Here is a 24,561-nt window from a genome sequence, read left to right as displayed (position 1 = left end):
CTGGGATACCCAGTGAACCTCACCTGCTGCTCAGGGGCTTCGCGCCGCAGCTCTGGCCTGGAACCCCCTCCCCAGACCTCACTGTTGCTGGCTGCCACCCCGCCCTACTCTGCTCTCCACCCGCCTCAGCACGCCCTGAGGCTCTCGTCAGTCTGGTTGCTGGCCTAGTTACTGCCTGCCTGTCCACCAGAATAGAGACCCTTCTGTCTGTTACTGGGGCCAGTCCCCAGGTCCTGCAGTAGCTGGCTTGACAGATGCTTGTTGAATGAACCTGTAAAACTGGCCAGTCCCCCATGATGATAGAGGCCTGTCCTGCACCCCTGCCCAGGGCTGCCCGCCTCCAGGCTGGGTTAGGACCCCACGAGCAGCCTCTCGCCCTCCTGCAGTCCCACTTGGGGAGTTGCTCCCGTCCGCCATGGTCCTCACCTGTCCTCCCTCGGCTCACTGTCCAGGCGGGTCTCTGGGCCCACTTTTCGGCATTGTCACTGTCCAGGGGTGTGTGGGGGCCTGGAGCCTGTGGACACAGTGGGTACCCTGCTCCTGCCCCTCTCTGGCCACTGTGTGGGGTGCCTGCACCGTGCCGGCACCTGGTGCCCCTGTGCTTTCCCTGTTCTGTCCACACACTGGTCCCTGTGCCTGTGGCCAGATGCCTGGCCCAGAAAGCTCCGTGCACTGCCCCCACCCCTTGCCTCTGTCCAGCCCTTCTCGTTGCACTCGCCCTGCAGAACTGCTTGGCCCTGGCGACGGGGGTGCCCCAGCCCAGCGCAGCCCCACAGGCCTGGCCACTCACAGGTGGCCTTTCCTGGCCTGGGCGCACGTGTCCTGGGGCCTGGTCTCAGCTGTCCTCTGTCCTGACCCCTGGCCTCCCGGGCCTGGACCATGCATGCTTTCCCAGCCTGGGCTCCATCCTGGTGTGCTGCCTGCCAGCCTGTGGCCAGGCCAGTTCCAGGCCTCTCTGGCCTCAGTTTCCCTCCTGGGAGAAGTACTGGGCCCTCTCTCAGAGGAGCTGCCGATGTGCGTGGAGTGCTAGGGAGAGTCGCGGGTCTGTGCCATGGGGCTGTGCCGGGGTTGGAGGCCCAGCGAGACAGGCACTGGCCACACCCCTCCCCCTCCCCCTCCCCGCAGGCCGCAGGCTAGGGTGGGTGGCCTCGTGAGTCCTGCGTTTCTCCATGCCATGTACCTTGGGCTTCTCTCCTTTCGTTTCCTCTAGGAGAGCAGAGTAGAGAAAGCGAAACCAGCCTTGGGCAGGAGGAGCCTGAGAGGCAGCTGGGCGGTCGAGAGCTGTGTCCCTGGGTGCTTCAGGAGCCGGCTCGCTGCACTGAGAGCAGCCGTGTGTAGCCTGTAGGCTCCCGTGGTGCAGAAGACCTCTCTGGAAAGCCCCTGCCGGCTAGAGAAGCAGGATGGGAAGGCTGTGGCAGAGGGGGGCCCCTGGAGCACTGCCAGCTGGGGCACACGCATCCCAGGCACATGCTCCCATTACGGCAGGACATCACTATGTGCTTCCTCTTGGTGGGGGCCACATGGCTGTGGCCCACATGGTCTGACCCCTGCCCTGGGCACCGCTGGCTGCTAACGTGGGACCCCGTGTCGCCGGGCCCCTCCTGGGCACACCAGGCTGAGGGGAGCTCCGCCTGTGCAGGAGCCAGGTCTTGGGGCCCCACCCACCTCGTGCCAGGCACCCGGCCTTCTCTCTGGGGCTCCTCCCCCTGCCCCTGAATCTGAGCTGGCTGGTCTCTGGGCTCCCAGCCTAGGCCATCTGTCTGACACTGGTTCCAGGTGGGCAGGCCCTTGTGGGGCTCCCAACCTCCCAGGACCCAGCGTGTCAGGGTGTTGGTGCTGCTGGGGCCGGTGCTGGTGGCCTGCAGCCTCCTGGCTGGCGCACTGTCTGGGGTAGAGAGGAGAGGGAAAGGCTGTTTCATCTCATTATTGAGAGCACGAGCTGTAATTGGGTTTGAGCGGCGCGAGGCTGGTGCGCGCGGGAGGAAGCAGGACTGATGGGGTGTGCCAGGAGGTGTCTGAGCACCCAATTAAGTCCCGTCCAGGAGCTGCTGCCCCTCCCCACCATGGGCCAGCGGGCGACCAAGCGGCCAGCAGCTCTGTCCGCAGGCTTGTCTGCTGCCCCTCGGCCCTCTGTCTGTCCACTGCAGCTGTGCCAGAGCTGGTGCAGACACTGCCAACCAGCCCCACCTCCTCTGCAGCTTGGCCCTCCCCTCCCTGGGGTCTGGCCTACAGGGCTGAGTCCCCATGCCCATTCCTGGGGGCCGTGTGCCCTCCATTCCGTGCCTCTGAACTGAGCATGTGGGGACCCTGAGAGGAGAGCTGGGGCCCTGCGGCCACACAGCAAGGCAGAGCCAGCACCCCTCTCATCCCTTCTGGCCTCAGGTCCCCTCTCTGAGCCCGTGTCCTAGTCCTATGGGGCAGTCAGAAATGGGGGGCCCTTGATAATGAGCTGGGGTGCTTTGTAGACTGGAAAGTGGGGCACCCTGGGTGGCACTGTGGTGACACCTGGGCTGCAGGCAGAGTTGAGGCCAGGTGACGGAGCTGCCTCTCTAGAGGGGTAGGGGGGTTGACCGGGGGTCCACATGAGACCCTGCACATTCTGAGCCCCCCACTGTGTCCCTTTCCAGGGAGCACCCCTCCTCCCAGAGGAGCAGAGGGAAGGGCTCCAGGGCCATGGGCGAGAGTCCCCCGGCTTCCTTCTCCTCCTGGGAACAAGGCTGCCCTTGGACCCATGTTCTCCCTTTGGCCTGTCTGTCCCCCAAGGCCGCCCCAGATGTCCCCACCACTGTGGCTGGCTCCCTCCGTGTGGCACTCGGGGCCCTCGCTGTTGCCCAAGATATTATTGGGGACCCCTGCTCCATCCTGGCGAGGCTGCCCCACAGCTCTGCCCATGGCTTGCGCACCCCAGATGCCAGTGGTGACTCCTGCTCCATCCTGGTGAGGCCACCCTGCAGCTCTGCCCCTGGTGCCCACACCCCGGATATTAACTGGGACCAGTGCTCCATCCTGGCGAGGCTGCCCCGCAGCTCTGCCTGTGGTGCCTGTACCCCAGATACTAACGGAGACCCCTGCTCTATCCCGGCAAGGCTGCCCCGCAGCTCTGCCCGCGGCGCCCACACCCCAGATATTAACGGGGACCCCTTCTCCATCCCATGAGGCCTCCCTGCCGCTCTGCCTGGGGCACCTGCTGTGTTCCTGCTGCCCTCGGCTCTGCTGCCCTCAGGCGGGCTCTGATCCACGTCCTCCTCCGCAGCCCCTGGGACAGCTCAGTCCCGCCTCCCAGCCCCAGACTTCCTTGTTCCCCTCTGGCGGGGTAAGTCCTCATTGTCCCCTGGGTGGGCTGCCCCTGTCCCTTCTCCCCCAGTGGGACCAAGGTCACCAGTGCCAGGACTGGGCCAGGGTGCCCTCTTCTCCTGCCCCTAGCTGACTCCCTGCCTTCCAGGTCCCTGTGGACACATGGCCAGTGCCCACTGACAGGACCCAGTCAGCCGAGGTCACCCGTGGTCCGATGTGGCCTGTCACCACCAGAGCAGCTGGTTCTGACGGGAAGAGTGGTCCCACTGCAGACAGTGGGCAGGGCAGGGCCTGGAGGGGTGATGGAGGAGGGAGAGGCCGCTCCTGGACATGCAGGGCAGCTTCCTGGTCCCCTCATGGGGAGGGGGCTGGCTGGCCTCCGGCACCTCCTGGCCACAGGGGAAAGTGAGAGTTTGGCCCTGGGTCCCAGGCTCAGCCATCCCCCTGCCTGGCCACAGGACCCTGAGGGGGTCTCTTCTGGAAGCCTCAGGTTGTTTATCTGTAAAATGGGCACAGTGACACCAGTCTCTCAGCCTGTTGGGAGGGTTAAGTGGACATGAAAGACCTTTGTTGGCGGGAAGGTGAAAATGCTGCTGCAGAGTTTCACTGCCTGGCGGGGCACTCACCTGAGAAGGGCCCGGGAGGCTGGGGCTGGGGCTAGGGGTACAACAGGCTCCTTTGGCTCCTGCCCGTCCGGTCCCTCCCCCATGGGGCCCTGAAGCCCCCCCTAACTGAGGGTTAGCCCCCAGGGCAGGTGCTGTGGTGACGGGTGCTGAGGTTGCACCGAGCCTGGTGCTGACGCCATCATGGCCAAGACCCTTCGGGAAGGGTTTGCGTCTTCCTGGGGAAGGAAGGCTCTCTGGTCTCCGTGGGCTGGGCTCTTCCCGGCTTCTTGGAGAATCCGGGTTTTTAATTTTATGTGGTCCAGCCTTGGAAGTCATGCAGCCAAAGCTCTGCCGCATGCTGTTGGCTAAGGCAGATACGAAGGCCTGCCTCGGCCCAAGGGAGGGACCTCTGTCCCCACCTCTTGAGGGACACATGCCAGGTCACTTTGTAGGAGGAGCGTGAGGGAGGGGAGGTGTATGGTGTGGCCATGTGCCAGAGGGGCAGCTGCATGCCCCATGACGGTGAGGGATACGTGCTCCGCAGCCCCCCTGCGCCCCAGCCCTCACGGCTCTGCAGATGCGCTGGCTGCTCCTGCCCCTTTTGCACTTGCCGTCCTGAGCCTGGAACCTCGTTCCCCAGGTGCTGGAGCACCTGGCTGCCTTCTACCTTCAGGTTTTGACTCAAATGTTATTCCTCTAAAGTACCCCCTCTGCTTTGTCTAACATACTGTTTAATTATCTTATTATTTATCTCCCTCCACAAGAATGTAAGCCCTGTGGAGGCAGGGATTTTTGTCTGTTTTAGTCGTCCCTAAGGATGCAGGACACTCTGGGCACTCAGTGACTATTTCTTGAACGAACAAATGGATGGTGGATGGATGGATAGATGAGGGATGCGGGGTGTGTGGTGGGGGATGGATGGATGGAGGGTGGGGGTGTCAATGGATAGGGCCTGGATGCGTGGCAGGTGAATGGATGAATAAGTCGTATGCATTGGGACTCCATGGAGATCTGTGTCTTAATGAAAGGGCACTGCTGCCTTTGTTCACGTGCGTCTTCTCATCAGCCCACACAGCAGCCCTGGAGAGCGAGCACGCCTGTGTTACAGTTTTATCAGAGATGAAGCAGAGGCTTAGAGAAGTCACATCGCTTGGCCCAGGCCACGCAGCCTGTGTGGCAGAGCTGGGACTGGAGCCCAGGCTGCCTGACTCCAGAGCAGGGCTGTCCTACCCGTGATGTTCTGATGCCTGCCTCTGGGTCAACCTCTTTCCCAGATGGGAGGGATGTAGGAGGTCACCGAGGCTGCCCCATGAGGTGGTGGCAGAGCCCAGGAGCCAGGAGTGAAAGGAGCCCGTGAGGCCCAGCTCCACTGCCCCCGTGTTACCTAACCCTGGTTGAGGTTGACCCTTCCTGTCTGGAGGGCCAGGCAGTGCCCAGTCTCTCTAGGGCAGGGGAGGTCGAAGGACATAGGCACGTGCCCCTAGCCATTGCCAGCATGGGCAGGCTTGCCAGGCACTGGTCCAACCGATTGAGCTGGAACCAGCATCACACGTCTGCCCACAGCCAGGTCTCCCACTGCCAGCACTGCTGTGTCTGCGCCAGCCTCCCCTGCTGGGTCTGTCTCACCTGATCTCACCTGTGGGGCTGGCGATCCCTGCTCCGCTCCAGAGTGGCTGTGTCACCTGACCCAGGTGCAGCACTCAGAGCCCACCAGCTGCTCTGTTGCCATGGCTACCTGGCAGGCCTAGGACGGAGGAGGCTGGGGATGAGGAGGGGGCCAGGAAAGGCCTCCAGGCTGGGCAGAGCCTCCAGGGCCCAGCTCCCACCCTGTATTTGGCACTGTGCAGCTGGAATGCAGGGGGTGGTTGGTCTGGCTGATATCTGACTATAAATACGTGAATAAATCAAATAAAGTTTGGCTGTTCCATTAACTGGAACAGTTGTCTTCGTAGGTGGATGGTTGCCAAGATCCTAATTATAAGAAGAGATTGTGTGATAGAGAAAATGCAGTGGTATTTTCTTTCTTTTCATTCTTGAAAATGAAGGGAACACACATGCGCACACACACACACACACACGGTCACACACGCACACTAAGGTTTTATTATGTCCCATGCAAGGTTGTTATTCTGCAGTGCCAGTAAAAGAAGAGAAAGAAGATTCCGTGAGAGCTTTTAATGAGTTCTAGTTTTAGAAGCAATCAGGAAAATAATTGCATGATTTAAACATTTACTAATTTAAGGTGTTTTTTTAGTCTCTCCCTTGCTCTCCTGCTCCCTGGTTCCCTGGTGCCCGCGGCTGGCACACGATTCGGTGTCTGCCACCCTCGTGCGTCACAACTGGGCTGTTCCACGCCCCCGGGGGCTCCATCCTGGGGCAGCTGTGCAGGGGCTTCTGGGCCCCCAGGGCAGGCCCCCTTCCTCAAGCCGCGACCAGCCGGGCCTTGAGCTCGAACCCCAGGACTGGGGACTGAACTTCCGCTTGGAACTGGGTTCCTGTTCCGCCTCCTGGTGGCTCCACCTGCCCTGGCATCCTCCGTCAGGAGCTGAGCCCTGCAGAGCCCTGCCCGGTGCCCAGGCACCCAGCACAGTGACTGAGGGGACACCATCCGTGCCAGCTGCCTGCGCCCAGACACTCCCTCTCTGTATGTGCTGCTCCCTGCTGCTGAGGCTGCCCATCTGCGCCCCCTTTCATGGACCCCTCCTTCTCCTGGCCCGTCATCAGGTCTGCCCCCTGTCAGTGACAGGCCCGGCTCCAGAGCCCAGCCGCCTGCACCTGCCCTGTTCTGCTGCAGGTACGGGGGCATGGCCAGCTCCCCATCACCCGTCCGTTCTGCAGACAAGCATTGGGTGCTGGGGTGAGTGAGATACAGCCCCTGTCCGTTCTCCATGGGAAGCCCCGGTGCCCGAGAGTGCTCTTGGAGGAGGAGGCACAACCTCCCCGCTCTGCCATGCGCAGAGGGCGGGGACCGCACTGCCCTGCATCCAGGGCCTTCCTGCTCTCCACGACTAGGACAGTCAGCAGGGCGCAGGCTCCAGCCCCAGATCCTTCTGGCAGGAGGGAGACTGAGCCCATAGGCTGATCTGGCCAGGAGCTGGGGTTCTGGGGTCCCCGTGCCCTGAGCAGCCCCTCAGAGCCAGCCTGAGATCATGTAGGAGGCTGCTGCTGGGGATCCAGGAGGAGTCTGCGGGTCCAAGCTTGCCACCCCCTTCTGGCAGTCTTGTCTGCTCTGGGTGGAGGGCACATCTTGCTGACCCCTTCAGGGTGGCCCAAGGCCAAGGTCAGGCTCCAGTGTGCCTACTGGTCATCCTGGTCCCCGTACAGTGTCCCCAGCACCCTGCCTTCGCTCCCGCGGCCTCAGACCAGCTGAAGTGCGTGGCCCTGGGGCACCCTCACACTCATCCCCCAACGTGTTTGCTGATGTGTTTGAGCAGGGAGAGTCTTTGTTCGAAAGTAATGCTGCGGGGGCGGTGGGGGGCTCTCACCATAAGGAGAAGCTGTGGCTGTAAGGTAGGCGAGCATCTCTAGACTTAGGAAGAGGGGTTCTCTCCTGCTGGCAGGAGTGAGCACAGCTGGAAGGAGCTGGGTGTAGGGGGGTGAAGGGGTGGCTGGACCAGGGTGTGTCCGAGCCCCAGGGCAGCTGGCTCTCTGAGGGACCCAAGGCCGGGCCTTGTGGGAGGGAAGCTGGGCTCACAGTTGGTTGTCAGGCCTTTTGTCCCACGGGTCAGGGGACAAGCTGTTGAGCCCCTCGTGTACAAGGCACAGATTGAGAACCCGGGGGTCTGTGCCTGGCCGTGTCCTGGGTGAACAGAAGGGGTCCTTGAATCGTGTCTGAGTCATGGGGGAGGGCCCTCTGCAGAAGGTGTTTCCTGGAGTGCACAGGTGGGGCTTCTTAGCGTTGCTGTTCCTGGAGCCCAGCCTGAGCTTCTGTTCAAGATGAATGAAATTTGTCAGAGGGGCCACGGACCTGAGTGGGGGCTGTCTGCTGAGGACGTGGGGCTGGCCTTGCTCCTGCAAGTTCTGCTGAACCGTCTGCTGAGGGGTGGGCGCAGGTCAGCAGTCTGGGCCTCAGGCTTTTTGAAGAGGGAGAGTGCAAATGAAAAAGGGGCGTCCATGTGGAAGGTCCTGTTGATTTCCAAGAGGGCAGTGAATGCACAACACTGATGGTGAGTTCTGGACACTGAGATGCTGGTGCCGTTGGTGGCACTGTCCAGTGTGGGTCACCCCAAGTAAGGCCCCACCTCCCCTGTGGCTCCACCGCCCCCAGAGTGCCCTGGGCATTGGAGCACGAGCAAAGACCTTGTGTCTCAGCTCACACCAGTGGACCGCATTATTGCCACTCCCAGGCATCTCTGCTCGGCTAGCCAGGAATGGACGGGAGCCCCTGGCAGCAGCCCACCTGGCTCTGTCTGTCCCACTCTGGACATGGTCCTGTGCGTGGTCCCGGCAGGTGTTGCTGGTGTGGTTGAGGGGACAGCAGGGGCCTGGGCAGGGCACCCCAGCCTGAGAGGGCCAGCCGGTGCCTGCTCCTGGCAGCCATCCTCGGCCTCATCCAAACAGCACTGACTGTTCGGAGGGCTGCTTGCTACAGAAACCTCCTGCCCGGAAGGGGCCACGCCCTGGTCAGCGGCCATGGCGCCAGTGATTTTACAGCGAGTTGGGCAGTCACTTTGGCCACTGCATCTCCAAATGGGGCCTCCCCTGCTGGACTGCGGACCCCCCATTCCCTCACGGGCTGTCCCAGGTTATTGGGGTTGATGCTGCTCCAGACAGGAAGCACCCAGTGCAGTAGCTGTGTTCACACCAAGGCCAGGCCACAGTGATTTACAGCCACTCTGGCTTCCACCCCGACCCTAGCAGGCAGCCTGAGGGTCCTGGGCCCCCAGGGGCACCGGGCTCATGTCCCTGCTCAGAGACACCCCTCCCTCTCCTCTCCATTGCCAAGGCTGTGTCCCTGTAGGCTGGGCAGGGCCACAGGCAGCTCTGACCAGCTGAGGCCCTCAGCTGCCACGCTCACGTGAAGGGATACAGCCTGCACACGTTAACCCTGCACGTGCAGGCAGCTGCACCACCTGACCTTCCCGCAAGCAAAGCCCGGAGCCCCTGGGTGCTGACCACGTGTTATAACTGCCAGGGGTGCCCTGCTACCAGCAGTGACCCAGCGTGGTGGGGTCCAGGTGGTAGTGACCTGGATCAGGTCAGCCCAAACTTGGGAGTAATGCTGGCTCCAACCATTACCAGCCATGTGTCCTTGGGAGAGTCCCCTAACCCCTTGGTGACTCAGTTTCCTCATCTGCCCTCTGAAGTGGGACACTAGCAGGTGTGTTCATACAATGTGGGGAGACTGAGTTCCCTAGAAAGGCCCCCACAAGTCCCTGAGTCCAAGGACACCCAAGGCCAGGCTCATGTGAGAGAGACCTCTGTTGACGGCAGGCCCAGGCACACTCAGGGGCCAAGGTCAAGCCTGGTGTGTGATCAGTCAGTAGCCAGCCTATGATGGGGTTGGGGCCGGGACCTGTAAGTCTGTGGAGGTGGGGCCGGTCTGTCCAAGGCCTAGCTCAGCCTGCATCCTTCGTCTTGTGACCTTGACTTCTCAACCTTAGCGTGGAACCTAAGTTTGGCCTTCCCAGCCAGCGGCCTCACCCAGGGAAGCTGTAGTGGGATTTGATGGATCCCAGAAATGGGCCCAGGCCTGGGACCTCCCAGAACCCACCCATCTGCTGCCACCCCTCAGAGTGAAGACCTGCAGGCCCCAAACTGGCCGCCCCCTTCCCGGCCGTGGGCCCTGTTCCCTAGCGTGGCCGCCCTCCCTGCCCCATGTTCAAGCCCGCTCATTGAATTGCAATTGATAGCACGTGTCAGTTTAAGATCATGCTAATTGCTTCATTTCCCAGAACACTCCTAAAAAGAAAATTAATTTCCCTGTAATACTTTGCAGTGGGGTCAAATGACCCTTGCAGAAATCAATCTAGGCTCCGAAATGAGCTGCAGAGTGGGTGGGCTTGGGCAGCGTCCCCCTATACCCATTCCTGGTCTCACAGGCGTGCAGGAGCCTTCCCTGGCCTGGCTCAACCCTGGCCACGTGCCAGGCTCCAAGGAGGGAAGGGTTGCTTTTACCCAGGTGATTAGTGAGGAAACCTGGCTCCAAGGTGAACGGCTTTGCTGAGGGTCACGTGGCTGGGCAGTGGAGGAGCTGTCCCCTGCAGGGCGGCAGTCAGAAAAGGAGTAGGCTTTGTGTCAGTGGGCACAGGTGCCAGTCCCAGCTCTCCCCTTTCTGAGAGGCCCCTGAGGTCATGGACCCTCTCAAGCCCCCCCAACTTCCACTATCAGATGGGAGCTGTGACCTCCCCTCACGGGTGCTGCCAGGTATAAAGGTGGTGGTGTGTGTGTACCCCCAGCACAGCTCTAGGCGTGTGGTCTGTGTGAGGTGTGACCGTGTCCCTCGTGAGCATCATTGCTACTTTGCTGGGCAAATGGAGTTAGGATGGAGTTGAGCAGCATGAAGGATGCAAGAGGCCAGCATGCCATGCCAGGGGAGGAGATATCCCAAAGTTCTCCTGGTCTAAGTTTTTGCTCCTTACCCTGTTCACCAGCTTCATAAAGCCACTCAGTCTTTAGACAGCAGTGGGGCTATCATCCACCCATTTACCCATCCACCCATCCATCCATCCATCCATCCATCCAACCAATGATCCAACCATCCATTCATCCACCTATCCATCCATTTGTCTACCTACCCGCCCATTCATCCACCTACCCATCTGTTTATCCACCCATCCACCATCCATCCATCCACTATCTATCCACTCACCCACTCACCCATCCACCCATCCAGCTATCTGTCCATCCGTCCATCCACCTACCTATTCATCCATCCAACCATCCATTCATCGACCCATCTACCCACCTGTCCATTTAGCTATTCACTCATCCATTTATCTACCTGTCTACCATCCATCCATCCACCCATCCACCATCCATCCATCTATCCATCCGTCTAGCCATCTGTCCATCCATCCAGCCACCCACCCACCCACTCATCCATCCATCTTTCCATTCACCCACCATCCATTCATCCACCAACCCATTCATTTCTCCAACCATACATTCATCCACCTATCCATCCATCTACTCATCCATCCATCCATCCGTCCCACTCCTTCAGGATTTACTGAGCAGCACCTGTGTGCTGGCCCATGCTGGGTGCCGTTATCCAGAGAGGGAAAGGCAGGACCCTTCTGTCAGGGAGTCCCCGAGTGAGTATGAGAGTGAAGTGTCTATAGGACTCGTGGGCCTGTAGGCAGTGTAGACAGAGTGCTCTGCTCGGGACAGCCTCTTCGTCCCCCGGCCAGGCCTGCAGCACAGTGTTGGGCACTGCCCTGCACTAGACTGCAGCCCTCCAGGAGCTGGCCCTGGGTCCTGTGCCTAGTGAGGAACTCTCGGCCCTGGGATGCTCGGAGAGCTTGAGGTGTGACCTTGGAGTCAGGAGAGAGTATTCAGATCCCAGCCTGGACTCTGACTTGTAAGGTGACTCTGGGCTCATTCCTGGTTCTTGGCTCTCCCTTAGCGCTCTCTGATGGCCATGCGCTTGACCTCTGCACCTGCAGCCCCCAGGCGCCTCATGGCTGTCATCTTGTTTCCACAGAGTGACTTGTTGGATGTGAACCAGATCATCAAGGACTTGGCCACTGTGGTGTCAGAGCAAGGAGATGCTGTCGGTAGGTAATCAGCCACCTGCCCGTTCCCCCAGGTGTGGGCAGAGCTGCCTCCCGATGACTGAGGCTCAGGGCAGGTAGTGGAGTCTGAACCTCTGCTGCCCTCTCTCCCTACCTCCCCAGGTCTCCCCCAACCCCTGACTAAGGCCCGGGCAGGGGAGGCTCGTGTAAGAGGGTGGCCCATCCATTCTGCTTATTTAGAGTCCTGGCCTCCATGCCCCCCACCCTGGGTCTTCTTCCCCACCCAAGGACTCCCCAGGGTGAGGACAGGCTGTCCTGGCTGGGGCAGGGGTTGTGGCTGCAGTGAATACCTTAGTGGAGAGTGCTGGAGATGTGGGGCCCACGATGTGAGCGAGCTTGGAGTCCTGGTTCTGCTGCTGATGGTCCCCGTCCACGTCTCAGGACGAGTGTGTGGTGGGGGCAGGGCATTGCTGGGAGGGGGCCAATGTCCCTGCTATTTCCGTGTTTCCTCCACACGAAGGCCTCAGCCCCACCGGTCTGGCCTGTCCACATCAGGTAGCCATGTGGTTTTTCCTGTGGCTACCTGAGAGCCTGGTGCCCTGAGCAGGAGGGGTGGGAACTCTTATTCCTCTGCCGGAAGAGTGAAACCGGCACCCAGTGCCCAGAGCCACTTGGCAGACGATCAGCCCCCAGCCTGGCCCTGGGGGCTCACCTGCCCACCCTCCACCCTGTCCCTGGCCCAACCGTTGCCTCACTTGGGCCCCTCCTGTGCCTGAGACTCTCTCTCAGGCTGGGAACAGGAACATGGAGGTACTGAGTTCCCGTGTGTCCTCCTCCCGATGCTGTGCAGCTGCTGCGCTCGGGGATGGAGCCCCTGACAGGGTGAGCCATGCCACCCCCTGGGCTGCTGCCCGGCAGGCTTGCCCTTGCTCTTCCTCAGAGCCCGGGCTTCCCGCCGTGCCCTGCTCCGCGGCCTGGACAGCTCTCGGCCGGGCTGTCCTCCTCACAGCGCCCTCTCCGCAGGACCCCACCTGCTCCCGTGCACCCCTGGTGGCCTCAGCATGGCGGCTGCAGCCATTTCCGCCTCTGGCTGGCTGAGGGTAGGGTGTGCAGGATGGTTTATCCACTCCAGATGTCACCCAGATGTGACTCAGTCTCAGTGATGGGCTGATCGGGGGGACCACCTCCCAGGTGGGGAGGGGAGAGGCACAGATGAAGGCTGACCTGTAGCAGCCATGGTCAGGGTCTGAAGAGGGTGGGGCACCTGGGGACCAGAATAGCCATGGCCCCCGCAGCCCACTGCGTGTTGACATGGGTGTTCCTGCACTGACGGATGACGGACTGCTGTACCCCTCTACAGGGGCATTGAGGGTTCTGGGCCACAAGCCTGGTGGTGCTCTGTTCTCCATGGCCCTGTCCCCTTGCTCCCCAGCCAGCCATTGGCCCTGCTCGCCCCCTCAGCCTCTGGTGCCTTTCCAGGGTCCAGCAGCAGCAAGGCCACATGCCGGCAGAGCTCCAGCCCCAAGCTGGCCATGGCGGCCCTGCTGCCCGGGCCAGGCTGTGTGCCCTTGCGACCGGGCCCCCACTCCCGCACCAAGACACGCAAGCCGAACTTCAGCCCCCAGGAGACAGAGGTGCTGGTACAGAGGGTGACGCGCCACTACCCGCTGCTGTTTGGGGCGCTGCGGGGCACGCCTGCCCGGAAGCACCGCGTGTGGAACAAGATCCTGCAGGCCGTGAACGCACTGGGCTACTGCCGGAGGGACCTAGGCGATCTCAAGCACAAGTGGCGGGACCTGCGCGGAGTGGTGCGCAAGAAACTGGCAGAGTGCCCGCGGGCCCCGGCTGAGGGCAGCCCAGCCCCTGGCCTCATCCTCACGCCCGTCGAGCGCATGGTGGCCGAGACCTTCTCAGCCCCGGCCCCCCCAGGCGAGAGCCAGGCCACTGAGCCCCTGCCAAGTAAGTGGGCCCCTCCCACAGCCCATGCCCAGGGCTGCCAGTGTGAGACCACCAAGAGCAAGACCCTCAGGGAGCGCTAGGGACCGTGGAAACGGTCATCTCCCACTTGGCCCATCTGCTTCTAGATGGGGAAACTGAGGCTCAGGGCCGGGAAGGGGCCTGTCCACCTTGGGAGTGAAGGAACAGGGCTCAGGTTCATCCCAGGCCTGAGCTCGGGGTCCTTCTGAGGTTGCCCCCAGATGACGTAGTGTAGCCAAGGGCCTCCAGAGACATCAGGGACCCTCGTTCATCACGGAGCTAAAGTCGAGGGGACTCGCCCGAACGCTCCTAGCCTCCCACGGCCTGGAGGCCAGGGCCATTCTGCCGTCAGCGGCCCAGTTCAGCTCCTCTCCCTGCTGCCTGGCGCCTCTGTCCTGGGTGTGGGACAGGGTGGCCTCGCCCACTCTCTGACCCCTCCTGCGCTCTCATCATGTGGGCCTTTCTCCTGGGGTCACTCAGCCCCCAGGCCAGGGCGGTGTCTGGTGGCTCTCAGCCTCCCAGGGCACGCTGACCCCTCCCTGAGCCCATGGGCCCACCCCAGGGCCCCTCTTTGCCGGAAGTTTCTGTGGTTGGTGAGGGCGGCATGAGGTGTTGGCTGGGCCTTCCTGCCACGCAGACACCTGCCCCAGGGGCCATGCCGGCTCCCTCCTGCCTCCACCTCCTTCTGCGCCTGCTCCAGCTGCTCCTCCTCCTCGAGACACCGCTGCACATCTCCGCTCTCTGCGCATCGTCTCCACCCCTCCTCGAAGCCGAGCCCCGCGGGACCCTTCCTTCTTTGGGAGCTGCTTGAAGAACTTTGAGGACAAAGCTGGGAGCAGGACCAGCTCCCTCTGAGGGCCACCAAGTGGACCGCAAGACTCAACTTCCTGGGCACAAGCAGGGGCCACAAACACCCACACAGATGGCCGCAGCAGGACTTCCAGTGGGCGGGGCAGCACAGGGCGAGCCCGCACCGCGCCGATGGGCAGATGTGTGGGCCCTGGATGCGCCGTCTGGGCTGGCCTCGCCAGGGGGGCGATGGCTGGGGCGGGGCCACCTCTGAGGCTTGGCGGAGGCCAGCCCGCTCTCCTACAGCCAGAGCCACGCCAGGTTGTGGGTACTGCAGGGCAGAGTGTGCACACTGTGGGTGCCAAGAAGGGGCTGGCGGTGGTGGCACTGGTATGGCCCTTGGTGCTCAGACCCGTCCCACGAGTCCCCAGCCTGGGAGTGTGGCAGGAACTTGGTGTCTGTGTTTGTCCTAGCTATTGCCTGTGCTGGCTCAGCAAACCCCCTGTGGTGAGGCCCAGACAGCCCAGATGTCCCTGCCCACCCTGGCCCCATGGCCCTGGGCTCTCCTCTGACAGGGCAGCTGGCTGACTGGTCCCTTAGTGCTGTGCGTTCCTCCTGGGAGTGGCCTGGCACAGTGCTGACAGTCACTGACGTTTGTTGAGTGACTGAGTGAGAGTGGAATGGGGGCAGGACTTCCCCTGGTGGAACTGAGATAAGGGGCAGGAAAGTGGCTGCAAAGCCTGATTTGCCAGGGGTAGAGACCACCCCTGGAGGCCCAGGCCCGCCAGCTCCTCCCTCTGGGTCAGCACTGGCCTGTGGCTTGAGCAGAGTAAGGGCTGCAGGGGCATAGCATGGCTGCTGAGGGTGGGGACAGCCAGTGGACAGAGTGCAGGGGCTTCTGCCGGGGCCATCTCCCCTGAGGCCCCATGGTGGCTGTGCCTTGGGGTACATCCACCTGCTTCCTACACATGTTGGGGGGAGTGGTGCTGAAGGGGGTTCTCTTTGGCCCCTGGAGGCCTGGCCCAGAGTCTAGGTGCCCCATAGACCCCCGGAGTAGAGGCCGTTTAGGGCAGCTCTCTCTGAGTGCCTCCTGTGCCGAGACTAAAGTTAGCTGGGGGCCTGTGGCCCTGCAGAGCTGCCCCCGGCCGGCCTGGGATCTTCGAGACGAGGCGAAGGCTGGCTGGCCGTGAGCAGTGGGTGCTGCAGGTCACTGGTGGGGGCTGCGGGAGGAGGAGCCAGCGGGAGCTGGGGTCTCTTGTGCGATGGAGCTCCCAGGGTAGAGCTGAGTCTGACCTGGGAAGTGCTGTGCAGGCTAGGAGCGCCCATGGTGCAGCCCTGGGCCTGCAGCCTGTGCCCTGAGCCCTGGGCCTCCAAGACATTATTCTCTGGTCCGTGGGGGCCTCGGCTGTGGCCTCACTCACGCCGCTGGGTGGTGTGTTACTGGCAGAGTCAGGCTCAGAGTGTCCCCAGGGCCCAGGCTTGGTGCATACCAGGATCGGGCTTTGTCCAAGTCTGAGGGCAGGTCCCGGTGCAGCCCAGGCTGTGTGTGGTTGCAGTACAAAGACCCAACTGGGAGTGTGGCCCCCAGCGCTGGCCCAGACACTGCTGCCTTCTGTTCCCAGTGGCAGCTCTTCTCGCTCTCTGCTTCCACCTCTTCCCGTGACGGGAGCGAGACCAGGCTTCTGCTGCCGGGTCTGGGGGTGCACGGTGGCTCGTTGGCACGTGAGTGGGCAGGGGCAGGGGCAGAGGCAGGGCCCTGGGTGGACGCCTCCTGCCTGCAGGGCTGGTCCTGCCACAGTGGTGGCCATGGACGGAGTAACCAAACTTCTGGTTCTGCCTTCCCTACGCTCTCTTCCGGGCTGGCTGCAGAGGGCAGTGCCCCTCTATGGGGCAGGACCATGGAGAGTTCTGTTCTTCTAGGGGGCCAACGCTGCCCATGTGAGAGAAGTGGGGGTGCCCTGGCCCTCCCCACCGCACCCAGGCTGGGGCTGGAGGGGCCCCAGGTGGACTGCCCCTTGGAGCACACCCACTGGGCCAAGGAGGCGCTGTGTGGGCCGTGCCTGCATGTAGGGGGACCTTCTCTGCCCCGAGCCTCCAGCCCCTGTGCCGCGCTCCACTTGGGTGGTGCCCAGGTGCTCAGTGCCCCATGGGAGGTGTATGATTTGAATTAAACTATTTCTGCCTCCAAAGTCTCACCAAAATGCGTGAATTTGGAGGCCTGTCTCTCCTCCTTGAGGCATTAATGTACTTAATGTGTGTTTGCGTCTGACGTATCTGCCAGCAGCCACAGCGCTGGTCTCCACTGAGTGCAGGTCCTGTGCTGGCTCCCAGCCCTGTGTCTGGGTGCGCTGGGCACCTTCCCGTGGGTAGAAGAGGGAACAGCATGGAGAGTTGCTCAGAGCCCTCACCTGAATTCAAACCTAGTTCCTACTGTGGCCGCGTGTGCAGTCTCAATGCCCCACTGCCCCCATGCCCCTGGCCTGGCCCTACGCTCACAGTGCGCCTTGAAGGGGCGTGGCGCATTTTACCTGATGCTGAGTGGGATCCTCTGGTTTCCTGGGGCTGCCCTGGGCCTCATCAGGGCGGCTCAGGTGTGCTACTGGTATGACATCTCGGGGGCTTGTTGACGCCCTCTCCAGGCCCCCGCCTGAACTCCCTGGACCCCACTCAGCCCCCCGCCGTAGTTAGAACCGGCTGGTCCGTGCCTGATGCTGCAGGCCAACAGGTGCTAACGCCCAGCGCCCTGTGTCTAGAGAAAGGTGTGCACAGACCTGGTCCCGGCTGTCCTCACAGGAGCTCTGTGAGATGCACGGAGGCCAAGCTCAGCCTCTCAGAGGCCGTGGCCAGGGTGGGGGCCGAGCCACCCAGGGGTGCAGAGGTGGCGCAGAGCCCAGCCTCTGTCCTTCTCTGAGTGAGCGGCCCCTGCCACGAAGGGTGCTGCCTGGCCCTCTGTCTTGGTGGCTCTGGCCAGCCAGTGCCCATGCCAGGCAGGCCACCTGTACCCATCCCTGCAGCCTCTGCTTCTCAGGAGGCCCCGTGACCACTGGGGGACAGATGCCACCCCCCACAGCCCCTGGGCCTGGGCTCCCTGGGCTTGTCCTCAGGGTGTGCTCAGGGTCTCCACTCTGTAATTGCTTCTGTTGTCTTGATTTGCAGAGAGTATTGAAGCCAGCCTTGAGGCTGCGTCCTCGCACACAGAGGCAGCCAGCGAGCTCCTGGCTGGAGCCAGCCGGCACCAAGTAAGTCAGTGTGAGGGGACAGCCCGCGACCTACGGCCCCTTCCATCCTGTCCCCCTGAGGCCAGCCCCTGCCGCCCTTGGGAGGGCCTCTCCCACCGGGTCTTCTCGGAGCAAGTGGACTGGTGGGGGGAGAGGTGGGGCAGTGGGGTCTGTGCCCAGGTGGTCGGAACCGCCTCCTCTCTCGTCTGCACCCCCACTGAGGGGGGCCAGGGCCTCTGCCTGCCTGGCCGGCCCAGCGGGAGCATGAGGGCAGGAGCGAGTGAAGAGCATGAGCAGGGCTGGCGTGGTGGGTCTCGGTGCTACGGACACTGAGGTGGCTGTGGTTCCCCAGGAGCATGCCACACGCTTGCAGAGCTGCCCCACAGAAAGCTCTGCGGCTCCTCCCTTCTCCTCCGGAGGGCAAGCAGCAGCTGCAGGCGTCTGCCTCCTGCCTCCTTCCTGGAGGGGGCTGGCCGCGGGGGAGGGCTGACTCTCCCCCTCCTCTGCCTGCCGCATCCAGCCTTGCCTGGCTGGAGGCTGGGATGGGTCGTCCCTGCTTGGAGGGAACAGAACCTGGCTTGGGACACGTGGGCTGGCTCAGAGGGATTGGGGACAGATTTCAGACTTTTATTTGCTTGAGATGGGCTTAGAGCCACCTTGGGGACCAGCTGCCGGGCCTCCTTGCTGACCCATGGCTGCCACGTGAGCACACGACTGGGCCACGCAGTCTCGGGCTTTGTCCGTCAGAGCAAGAGGGCCTGGCAGCCATTCTCCGCCCACTCTCTCAGCCACTCTGGCTCTCTGCTCCATGCTAGGCCCTGACATGCAGAAGTGGCCCCTGCCGAGCCTGTCCCTCGAAGAGCAGCCATCCTCGGGTGGGTGCAGGGGGTCTGGGCCAGCACCGGGAGGGCCCTGGGCCAGCAGGCAGCGAGGGCTTCCCAGGAGAGTGCCCGCTCCGTCTTAAAGGCAAGCAGGAGTTGTCCTGGCGGAGGGGACGGTGTGTGCAGAGGCTAAAGGACGGGCCGCCCAGGCAAGTTCAGGACACTGCAGGCCGGAGCGTGGACAGCCGTGTGGGGGCCGTGCCGGTGGGAGCGGGGAGGGGCGCTGGGGACAGATGGATGGACGATGCCCTCATTCCCTGGGGGCTCTGGGAAGCCAAAGCTGTGCTTGGTAAGGGGACTCTGGCCACCTTAGAGGGGAAGAGAGAGTAGGAGGGGGCAGTGGTGTGGACCACAGCAGGAACGTGGGCAGGGTGAAGAGGTGGAGGTGGGGCAGTGTCCCTTCCCAGTGTCCCTCCCCTGCCTGGAGAGCCCAGATGGGGCAGGCCACACACAGGATGGGTGGCCAGCCGGCTGGCCGCAAGAGCCCAGGCCTGCACTCTGCCAGAGTGCAGTGAACGTGCACTGTGAGTGTGAGGGTAGAGGCTGGGCCACTGCTGGCCCCCTGCTTCTCTGTCAGTGGCCATCAGACTCAGAAGTCAGGATGTCCAAGGGTGGCCACATGACACTGGTGATGCTGCAGCAAGTTAGGAAATGGGCTGTGCCAGGGTCTCCCTGCAGGGTGGAGGCGGAGGAAGGGCTGGAGGTTGTGTCTGCTGATGCCAGCTTGGGGCTCTGTCTCAGCTCATGTCCTGCCACCTTCCAGCGTGTGGAGGGCAGCCAGGCCCTCCACCTGGGACCTCTCTACCAGGCTTGGTCCTTTCAGGCCTCCTGGAGTAGAAAGCGCAGGCTGTGACTGATAAGCACGGTGCACTTGTCGGAAGCCCAGGGCCAGCCTCTCTGTAATGAGAACTCTGCGAGCAGGGATGCCTGCCAGGGGCCCTCACCACCAGAAAGCCTCATCTCAAGAGGGAAGCAACAAACCAGCAGCGTGGCTCCCTCCATGGGCACCCAGGGGCCGCCAGGTCAGAAGGATCGGCAGATGCCTGGACCTTGGAAGGAAGATGTGACAGTGAGGAGGAGGAGGAGGAGGAAGAAGAAGAGAAGCAAGAGGAGGAACAAGAGGAAGAGCAGGAGGAGGAGGACCTGGAGGAGGCGCAGGAGGAGGAGGCGCAGGAGGAGGAGGCGCAGGAGGCGGCGCAGGAGGAGGCACAGGAGGAGGTGCAGGAGGAGGAGGCACAGGAGGAGGAGGCACAGGAGGAGGAGGAGCAGGAGGAGGAGGCACAGGAGGAGGCTCAGGAGGAGGCACAGGAGGAGGAGGTGCAGGAGGAGGAGGAGCAGGAGGAGGAGGCACAGGAGGAGGTGCAGGAGGAGGAGGAGCAGGAGGAGGCTCAGGAGGAGGTGGCGCAGGAGGAGGCGCAGGAGGAGGAGGCACAGGAGGAGGCACAGGAGGAGGAGGAGCAGGAGGAGGAGGCACAGGAGGAGGCTCAGGAGGAGGTGGCGCAGGAGGAGGCGCAGGAGGAGGTGGCGCAGGAGTAAGAGGCGCAGGAGGAGGAGCAGGAGGAGGCGGTGGCACGGGCAGCCCCTGTGTCCATGGACACCTCATCAGGCTCAGACCCCCGTCCCACCTCTTCCCAGCTCGCTTGTGGGCCTGGCCCCCTGGTGTGCTGCTGTTGTCGCCCTGTTTCCATTGCAGATCAGGAACTCCTGTCCCATAGATGAGGTGAGTGGGGCTCAGGACTGGAGGTACAGCCACAGTTTCCGCCACACAGGGATGTTCTCCCGCTCCCACCTGCCTCTGCAGTGTGTCGGGAAGTGTCCGTCAGGACAGGACATCACCACGCCCCGTATTTCAGGCCCAGTTAGTTTTCCCTGCAATATTATTGACTTATCTTCCACACTCAGCCAGTTGTCAGGGTTAGGAGCCCTACAGTCAGACCTTTCATTTGCAGATCAGGAATTTGAGGCCCAAAAAGAGAAAAGAGGGGTTTTCTAAAGGTCACCTAGCTCTCAGGAGGCAGAGCTGGTTTTGGAGCTCAGTCTGCAGGATTCCATGTCCAGGGCTTTTCCTGCTGCCCTGGGGAGGTGGTGCTTTCATGTCCACCCCTCGTCCTTCTACATGGTGGATGGGTGCGTGTGTAGACAAACGGATGGACAGATGGATGGGTGGATGGATGGGCAGAGGGACTGAGGGATTGAGAGGGTAGCGCAGGTATTACAGGTGAATGAATGGGTGAGTGGATGGACAGATGGATGAACAGAGGTGTGAGCAAATAGGTGGGTGAATGGATCAAGGATGGATAGGTGATGGATGGATGGATGGAAGGAAAAAAGAACAAATATATAGCTGGGCGGGTGGATGGGTGAGTGGATGGCTGGATGGATGGACAGAGGCTGAGATGGACAGAGGATCGAGGATGGATGGCTGAGAGATGAACAGATGGGTGGATGGATGGATGGATGAATGTGAGGAAGGAGGGTGCAAGGAAGGGAGGAGGTAGACGGAGGGAGGGTGGAGGGGTGACTGATGGACAGTGGATGGGCAGATAGACAAGTGCGTGAGTCTGTGGGTATGTATAGGTAGACAGATGGACAGACAGGATGGTGGATAGATAATGGCCAGCTTGGGTGGATGGGTGGGTGGAGGGATGTGTGAATGGTGGCTGGATGGGTGGAGATGGCAGCATGGTGGTGAACCCCTAGGCTTTGGAGTCACCAGGCTGAGGTTTCAGTCTCAGCATTACTAGAACACGTCTTCCAGGCTCACTCCTGCTTTCTTAGTTAGGGTACTGCTGCCCGCTGCAGCAGGCACTGTGAGGCCAGAGCTACGAGTGCAGGGGGCCTCATGCAGCTTACTCTTCTGGCACCTCCCGTCCCTCCCTATGATGCTCCCATCCTTGCTGGCAAGGGCTCACATTTCCTGTCTCCCTCTGCTAGCCGACGAGGAGGACGAGGCCCCCAGCTGCCTGTGGCTACCCCTGCGGACTCTGGATGGGCCAACCCTGCCCGAGCCCGACCCCCTGGACCTCCGAGGAGCCTTCCCTGCGCCAGCCTCCCCGCCCTCCCCACCCGCTTCCCCGGCCTCGGCACCCCCAGCAGCTGCGTTCACAGGGGCCTTCCGGCCCTCCCCTCCCTCCTCTGCGCCACCCCAGCCCTCTGGGAGGCCGGCAGTGGCTGAGGCCTCTGAGTTTGAGCGGCGGCTGCTGGACGTCCATCAGCGGCAGGGCACCCTGCTCTCCTCCTGGTCCCAGCAGCAGAGTGCACTGATGGCTCAGCAGAACCTGCTGCTGCAGCAACTGGCCGAGCAGAGCCAGCGGCTGGCCGACGGCGTGGAGGCCCTCAACCGGACCCTTGAGAGGCTGGTGGAGGCCCACCCCTCCCGAGGAGCCTCGCCCGCAGCCCCAGACAGCACCCCTGCTGGCGGAGAGGCCCATGGGCCCTCCAGAGGCTCCCAGGGCAGCCCCCAGGGCATCCACCCAGGCCCGGAGGTCTTCTCAGGGATGATCTTGAAGGTGGAGGAGGAGCCCTAGAGTCTGGGCCCTGGAGGCCGCAGGCACAGCGGGGACTCTAGTCCTTCTAAGAGGGACTGAGGGAGAGGTGGGCAGAGACGGGGCCTCGGTGGAGCCAGAGAGGACACCAGTGCCATCCACCTGTGCTTGCTCCTTCTGTCGCTGCCATTGTCTGTGCGGCTCCGTGACGTGTGAGGAAGGGCTTCCGGGAGCCGGCCCCCCGGGGGCCTGGACAGAAGTCTACTCAGGGACCACGCAGCTGAGGAACAGAGGGACGCCAGCAGAGTCCGGCCTCTGCTCAGCTTCCTGCGCTCCAACCAGCCCGGTGAGCATCGTGGAGGACGAGCCAGCACCTCTGCAGCGGCCGGCGGGCAGAGCGGCAGGAAGAGGCGTGGGGGCCCAGCTTCCCTGACGGGCACCTTGGGACCCTGGAATGTGGCTTCACTGGGTGCCAAGAAGGCCCCCAGAGTGTGCCCTGGCATGACTCCTGGAAGCCCCTCCTTCGTGGGCGTGTGGACTCGGAGGGCTGGCTCCTGTGGTCCTCTTGATTCTGGGCGAGGGAACCATGTCCCGTTGGCCTGGAGTCATTCCTCCCCAGCTTTGTCCCTCTTGTACGGTATCTATGTGCACGTTTGTTACTGGGTCCTGTGTGGGATCGGGTGTCGTTTTGTACCTGTTGATTTCTCTTCCAAAAATATATTTTTCTTATATAAGCATAAAATAACAACAAAAAAACGCATTCACGATGCTGCTGCTGCTGCCGAGTCAATGAGACAGAACCCGCCCGTTCTCCCCAACGGGCTGTGCCCCTGCTTCACCCCCGGCGGCCCTGAGCACTTCCTGGTCTCAGATCCTCCTCCGTCCACCACCTCCTTTGGCTCTTGGTCCCTTGGGGCCCAGCACCCACTCCTGGGCCTGTTAGGCAGGGCACAAGCCACACCCAGACAGCTTGGGTGGCCGTCAGGGACAGCAGGAGAGGGCGGGTGGCCCCAGCCCCCGGGGCCCCGCTGGTCTGGACCTCCCTCCCTCCTCCAGCTCTTCCACGGCTTCCTCCTGACCCTTGTGGGTAAAAGCCTTTTCCAGAAGCAAGATACTGAAGTAGTGGCATGACCTGGACGGCGTGCTGCTCCCAGCGCTCCCAGGGAAGCCCAGCACCGTGGAGAGCCGACACCTTTGTCACTGGCACAATGGGTGGGAGTTTTCCTGGTTTTCAGGTTTTACCGTGGGGCCAGCAGTGTGTCAGGAACTTCTGTCTGCAGAAGATGCCCAGGCTCTTGAGCCACGGAGCCGCTGCCCTCTGCGGTCTAGCCCAGTGCCCTGCCACCCTCTTCCTCCATGGGTGCAAAGGGCATCATTTGCTTTGCATGGCAGACTTTACTCAGATGGCCCCTCCTTGGAACCCTTCCTTCTACCCTACAAATCCTGGGTCCATCTCAATGCCACCTCTGAGAAGTCTTCGTAAATGTTCATTCCAGGTGGAAGGAATGGACCCTTCTTGTCCACTAAAAGATGCCCACCGTGGTTGACATTCACCTCCCTATTGGCAATGAACGCTACTTTCTTGTGTTATAGGCTATCACTGGTCAACCCATAATGTAGTCCCAACTGAGCCCTGACCCTGGTCACACACTGAGCCCTGATCCTGATCATACTCTGAGCCCTGACCCTGGTCACATGCTGTGCCCTGAGCCTGGTCACACTCAGCCCTTACCCTGGTCACATACTGAGCCCTGACCCTGGTCACACACTGAGCCCTGATCCTGATCATACTCTGAGCCCTGATCCTGGTCACATGCTGTGCCCTGAGCCTGGTCACACACTGAGTTCTGACCCTGCTCACACTCTGAGCCCTGACCCTGGTCGCATACTGAGTCCTGACCCTGGTCACGCTCTGAGCCCTGATCCTGGTCACACACTGAGTCCTGACCCTGGTCACATGCTGAGTCCCCACCCTGGTCACACTCTAAGCCCTGACCCTGGTCGCACACTGAGTCCTGACCCTGGTCACATACTGAGTCCTCACCCTGGTCACACTCTAAGCCCTGATCCTGGTCACACTCTGAGCCCTGATCCTGGTCACACACTGAGTCCTGACCCTGGTCACACACCGAGTCCTCACCCTGGTCACACTCTAAGCCCTGATCCTGGTCACATACTGAGTCCTCACTCTGGTCACACTCTAAGCCCTGATCCTGGTCACACACTGTGTCCTGACCCTGGTCTCACACTGAGTCCTCACCCTGGTCACACTCTAAGCCCTGATCCTGGTCACATACTGAGTCCTCACCTTGGTCACACTCTGAGCCCTGATCCTGGTCATACACTGAGTCCTAATCCTGATCCCTGACCCTGGTTGGTCCCATGATGCCTCTTGGGAGCCTTCTCTGGGCTGGCCCCTGTAGTAAGTGCTGAGGATACAGAAGTGACCAAGGCAGACAAGAGGCCTCTTCTCTCAGAGCTCATGGTCTGCTGCAGAAATCAATACTAAGCAAGTAAATACACATTTGGTGAATGTTATTGCATATATCAGTTAAAACTAGTTAGATGTATTTGACAGAAAACCCAGAATGGCGTGTTTTAAAGAAGATGGGCATTGTGGCTCTTACATATAGAAA

At 61.8% G+C, this 24,561-nt stretch overlaps 1 protein-coding gene across 50 annotated transcripts in view; it reads left to right on the top strand.

Annotated features, from left to right (window-relative positions):
- Positions 1–24,561, top strand: part of TSNARE1 (t-SNARE domain containing 1) — a 171,645-nt gene that overhangs the window by 93,986 nt on the left and 53,098 nt on the right. For 17 of the 50 annotated variants that reach the window (XM_070631165.1, XM_070631163.1, XM_070631172.1 and 14 more), the window contains 3 exons: positions 11,545–11,617; positions 17,498–17,580; positions 21,375–22,685. In XM_070631165.1, coding sequence (XP_070487266.1) covers positions 11,545–11,617; positions 17,498–17,580; positions 21,375–21,704 — 486 coding nt within the window. In that variant the 3' untranslated portion in view covers positions 21,705–22,685. Of the gene's footprint in view, positions 1–11,544; positions 11,618–13,054; positions 13,535–17,497; positions 17,581–18,374; positions 18,911–19,203; positions 19,441–20,075; positions 20,161–21,374; positions 22,686–24,561 lie in introns of those variants that run through there. The other 33 variants (XM_070631137.1, XM_070631133.1, XM_070631129.1 and 30 more) reach the window with 9 other exon arrangements.

The sequence above is a fragment of the Equus przewalskii genome, chromosome 8, assembly GCF_037783145.1.
Source record: "Equus przewalskii isolate Varuska chromosome 8, EquPr2, whole genome shotgun sequence".
Lineage (NCBI taxonomy): Eukaryota > Metazoa > Chordata > Mammalia > Perissodactyla > Equidae > Equus > Equus przewalskii.
This window is presented reverse-complemented; position numbering and strand designations above follow the sequence as displayed.